This window comes from Nannospalax galili, unplaced genomic scaffold, assembly GCF_000622305.1.
Source record: "Nannospalax galili isolate Female #2095 unplaced genomic scaffold, S.galili_v1.0 scaffold1463, whole genome shotgun sequence".
Classification (NCBI taxonomy): Eukaryota; Metazoa; Chordata; class Mammalia; order Rodentia; family Spalacidae; genus Nannospalax; species Nannospalax galili.
In genome coordinates, this window is record NW_008349596.1 from 78673 (window position 1) to 84390 (window position 5718).

Here is a 5718-nt window from a genome sequence, read left to right on the forward strand (position 1 = left end):
AAGCCCCAGGAGGCTGGAGTACTGATGCTCAAAGACAGCAGTTAAACCATCTTCCCCAGTAACTATGTGCTTTTAAGAGTCATCGGACAACTTTAAAGTCACGGTATTGAAGCCCGTATCTGTCCTCTTCTTAACTTTTGAATAGATGGCATCATGGGTCATCTTATCAATCTATTCATAAATACAAAAGAAAAAAAAATCCACACTTAGGGTCAGTAAAAGCCTCAAGTGCAAGTATGTCAAGAGGACTCAAAGCACAGTGAGTCCTTCTGCCACCCAGCACAAAGTCTCACTGCTCTGTGCCCCACTTCCAAACTTAGCTCAACACAAAGGAAAATAAAGCCCCAGGCAGGGCAGTGGGTTGTTTCTAGGATGCAGGGCCTGCATGTACAGGTGTGTGTTTCTGCATCTAAGTAGGTAAGTCTATCTGCCACACTGGGTATGGCTTTTTCTAAGATAAGGTTCTCTGTTCAACCTTATTTACTGAAGCTCAAAGAAAATGAGGAAAGGCAGCCAATGGATCCCCCTCCCTCACTCCTACCCAGCCACCCCTACCAACAGCAGAACACAGCACACAGACCAACCCAAGGTGAATGCTCTGCCAGATACCTGCATAATGCTGACAGGCTGGCAGACCTGCAAAACACTGATGATGAGGGTCACACAACGGTGCTTATACCCTTATGTGCTAAAAATTAAAAACTAAAGAATCTTTCTACTGACACATACTCTTTGTTTCTTCTGGAAGGAGAGAAATGTGAGTCACTAGAAACTTCTGTAGTTTCAATCCCAGTGGAGAGACGCCTCCCACCGGCTGGCCTGGAGACCTACAGGGAAAGAGAGAGAAGTATATAAAATCCACTTACAAATGTGCTTGCTGAAACTACTCTAAATGCAGCAGGGCCCCTGTTCTCAACGATAAACAATGGGACAACTCTTCTTTTCCTAAGCTTCCATTTTATTTTCAGTACTACTCAAGAGACTCCCTCTGATGACAGAAACATCTGGATGCTCTAAAAGAATGATCAGGCCTCCCGACTGTTGACCCTAAAGAGGAGTGCCTGTGACCACACTGTTTCACTCTTACACACACATCAATCTTGCAAAATAGTATAAAAATAACAGCTGAGAATGACCATCTTTATATTGTTTCCAACATATAGTTCAATGACTTCACACCGTTAGATCTGAAGTAGAACATTCCATATAAAGGCATATGTTAGTGATGAACCACCTCTGGGACAGTGGTTAACTGTGAGCATCGACTCAGGTCGTGTTCTGCTCTGTGCTTCTGTCAGGAATGTTATCTGCTAACTGAACACATTCTGGCACTGGAAGGGGCTTCATAGTATTATAAATGCGCTAATTACTGCAAAGCAGAGGCCCCAGGCTGGCTTTACACTGCCCACTGACTCACAGATCTGGAATGCCAATCAAGGACTCATTTAACATTCCAAAAATCCCTGTCATATCAAGCTATGCTTTCAATATTTATTCATCAGACATTATAAATTAGTATATTCCTATAATTTGGCCCAGACACTAAGCATTTTTTTTAAGTCAGTGGAGGTAGAATGATTTTCCTTTTCGATGTATCCCCAACAGAAGACTTGCTTATAGCTCTAAATTTAGTCAATATTAGAAAGACGACATCATTCTAACTAGAAAGGGTAATTGAAGGGCATAGATAATTCTCAAATGAAGCTAAAGTACAAACCTAACAAACTTCTGACTGCTAACCTTTTCCAAACGTGAAAGTGGAGAATAAGCAGACCTCTTATGAGCCATGGCAGCCACTGTCAGATACGGAAAGGAAAGCGTTAGGATGGACCGTGCGGAACAGGACTGGCACTGGACACACTGGTGTGAACTCACGATTCTTAATACAGATGGACGAAGGGAGGGATGAAGTGGCTAGAGGGATGGATAGAGGGATGGATGGAGGGATGGATGGAGAGGATGAAGAGATGGACAGTGGGAGGAGGGATGGATAGAGGGATAGAAGGAAGAATGGAGGGAGGGAGGGATGGAGGGATGGATGGAGAAATGGAGTGGTGGCTAGGGAGGGAGGGAGGATGGGATGATAAATGAACAGATGGAAGAATACTGAAACATACAAGCAGGTAAGTCTGTTCAGCAGACAGAGCTACACACACGCACATTCACAGAAGCTGAACTAAGCAAATGTGGTAAAACATTAACATTAGTGAATATGGGTGACAGATAAATGGGAATTCTTTGTATTATTCTCAGAACTTTTCTAGAAAAACGTGAAACTAAGTCAAAATTTAAAATTAAAACAAAAAAGAACTGAGTGCAGTGCATGTGCGTCGTTTTTATGTGGGTTTTTCCTTTTTCCTCTGTGTGTGTATGTGTGTGCATACCTTTGCATGTGGAGGGAGGGCATGCATCTGGATGATGTCAGGCGCAACTGAGAGACTGTCCTGATTGTATTAGCTGAAGGGAGACAATCCAACCCGAATGTGGACGGCACCTTCTAGGTAGCCCAGATAGGGAGGGCGGAGGAAAGAGCTTTTGCTGTTTTGTTTTGTGTCCTTTGTCTTAGTAATCAGCTCACTCTGGGGATCATGTGTCTCCACCTCCCACGGCTGGAATTACAGGTGGCCACTATGCCCACACAGCATTTACTTGGGTTCTGGGAAATCCAAATTCCATGCTTTATCATTGAGTCATCTCTCTAGGCCAGTGGTACATGCCTTGTAATCCCAGCCCCTGCAAGGCCAAGGCAGGAGGAGTCTAACGACAGCCTGGGATACAGAGTGGGACCCTACCAGAAAGAAAAGGAAAGAAGGGGAGGGAGGGAAAGAAAAAGGAAGGTCTAAGGCATTAGTTAAGCAAAGCTGCTACAAAAGGACAGAGGCCCAGTGGAAGACAGTGAGCTCTGTGAGATGGTTTCCTAGAGCCCAGGAATAAAGGGTTCAAAGTGTAAAAGGAAACAAAAGAAAGACCACGAGGCATAAAAAACAGAAGTCAAGAAGAGCAAATGCAGAGGGCATGATATGGTTCTGAAAAGCTGACTTTCCACTGGGCAACACACGTTACAGGCCAAACACATTACACAACTTGCCCATGTTTCATGACCTCAAGCGTATGTATACACAGCACTGTATTACTGATAAACAACAGAAGACATGGGGCTCGGGTGTAACCCATGTAACTCAGGTGTATTGCTTGCCTAGCATGAATGAGGCCCTGGGTTGATCCCTAGCATCGCAACAACAGCAACAAAACAGAACAGAACACTTTTACCTGCTATACAGAGAGCTCTCTGAAAGTGCGTCCATTAGCGGTCCAATAATAAACTAAAAAAATAAAAAATAAAAAAGGCATAGAATTGATGTTAAGTTTCAATTGCAGCTGCAAAAAGTAAACTTGCCCTGCTGGATACTGCACAGGGATGCAGGACAGTTGTGAGGAACAGAGCAGATCAGTGTGGGGCGGGGGGGTGGCACCTTAGTTCTGCCACAATAATGAAGAACAGACAGACTGTTCCCACCTCGTAACAACCTCCAGGACACTGGTCCTGGACCAGGGAGGAAGAAAGGAACCCAAAGAAGAAACATGGTGGGAAGCATGGATAGTGATGAGAAACACAAAGGTCAAGAAGACTTACGGCCTGTGCGAAGAAGGGGGAAATTTACATTGCAACAATATTCATGGGTAAAAGCACCAGCTTACCACAAAGGCAGGAGAATGAGAAACAGTGCACCTCAAGTGATGCAATGCTGTGTCCAGTTAGCAAAGCTGGTATGGGTTACCCTAATGCGAGTGCGTCACTGGGCGCCAGAATGGGATCTGTAAGCCTCAGGGTGGGAGAGATACACTGTAGCTCTCATGTCTCTTCACTGTGGAAGGCTGCTGAGGCAGAGAGTTTAACTACAGGAGCTCAGATAAGAGATGGCAACGTGTAGACAGACACCTGGCTCCCAGAGCTCCAGGACAGTACCACTTGAAAGCTTCCAAGCCCGACTTCCAGCTCTGGAGTGATGTGTTGCAAATGACAGATAGCTGAATTGATGTAGGCAAGCCTGCTACAATAGCTAATATTATCATGCTGACAGCATCCAGGATCACCTATGAGGCAAGCCTCTGGACACACCTGTGAGTAATGGTCTCACAGTAGATTAACCTCTAGGCGCAACTGAGAGACTGTCCTGATTGTATTAGCTGAAGGGAGACAATCCAACCCGAATGTGGACGGCACCTTCTAGGTAGCCCAGATAGGGAGGGCGGAGGAAAGAGCTTTTGCTGTTTTGTTTTGTGTCCTTTTAGCCTGCTTGCCTTCGCTTCCTGCTGGTGAGTTTATCTACTCTGTTGCTGCTGATGATGCCACTGTTACCTTTGCTGTCATCAGAACCCAGCTTCTCTGGCCTGCCAACATGGACTGAAGACCAGGGGCTCTCCAGGAATCAAAAACCAGAGCTTGCAGCATGCAAGTCTATGAAAGGCTGTTTGCCGATAAAGTCCCAGGGGGCTCTTTCAAAGGCCAGGTGTGAGAAGCCCCTTTCCAATCCACCAGGGAGTGCCACGGAGCCTCTGCCATGCGGCCTGCCCACTTCTCTTCCTTTTCTACCTCTTCCTTCAGATCCTGAGTGTGCTTTCCCTGACTGTCCCCCACCTTCCACACTGTGTGCCAGCCTCCACTGTAAAACGCCTGGCTTTCTCTTCCTCTTCCCCACTCCCTCTCCAGCAGCTGCTGAGATTTGAAGTTTGCCTACTCCGTTTTTCTCTCCAACTCTAATAAAACTATCCTTGAGCTTAACAACAGATAAAAAATGTCACATGTATCGGAGAGTGCACCTTTACCTCTTATCTTCTGACAAAGGGAATGAAAGGCACAGGATGCCATTACCTCAGGGACAGGATGCCATTACCTCAGAGAGTTCCGAAGAATTAAGATAGTAAGAACGGCGAGCAATTAAAGCACATACTAATATGAAAGAGCTGACACTGAAAATAGTGCACACGACCATGAAAGTGTTAGCAACAAGTTCCTATCATTTCTGCTGCTTATGTATGATGCCACAGAAGTTTGTCAATCACATCCGCAGGAGCTTACTGAACCAAATTATTTCAGTATTCAGTATTTTGCACCCAGTTTCATTTATGAAATCTGCAAGTGAGTGGCAGCAGCTGCCACAGCACACAAGGAAATAGTAACCAGTGTGTGCAGATGGGCGCCTTCGATTTGGGGTGGTTTCAGCCCACTCTTCTCTCATCCCATTTCTGGCCATTTTTCATACATAAATCTAAAACTGTCAGTCTTCCACTTAAAACACCTGAAGAGTTTCCCATCACTCTTAAAGTCTGAACAAGAGGCAGGCCGGCGCTGGCCCCTCTGGCCTCCTCTCCTCTGTTTGCCCATTTTCCTCACACCCTGCAGCACCACCATCCTGGAGGAGTGACCCCCATTTCAGGGCTGGTCAGCACTGTACTCTCAGCTCAGATGCCATCACCCCCTCAGGCCCAGCCACCCCTCAGCAAGCACTCCTTGTACCAGTTCCTTCTCTGTTCTCTTCATTGAACTTAGAGCCAAACTATTGTTTCATGGAAAACAGACAAAACTCAAGTGAAAAAACAGTTCATCTGTTTCACTGCTTTACCCACAGTGCTTATCACATCTGGACACTAAGTATCTATTAAGTAAATATATAATTGAATCCACAAATAAAAGATGGAATAAACGTGTACCCTGGG

The 5718-nt window shown here is 45.5% G+C and overlaps 1 protein-coding gene across 1 annotated transcript in view; it reads right to left on the reverse strand.

Annotated features, from left to right (window-relative positions):
* Window positions 1-5718, reverse strand: part of Tarbp1 (TAR (HIV-1) RNA binding protein 1) — a 62211-nt gene that overhangs the window by 48857 nt on the left and 7636 nt on the right. Inside the window, 3 exon segments of the mRNA XM_029570368.1 lie at window positions 730-827; window positions 3271-3323; window positions 4896-4951. Coding sequence (XP_029426228.1) covers window positions 730-827; window positions 3271-3323; window positions 4896-4951 — 207 coding nt within the window.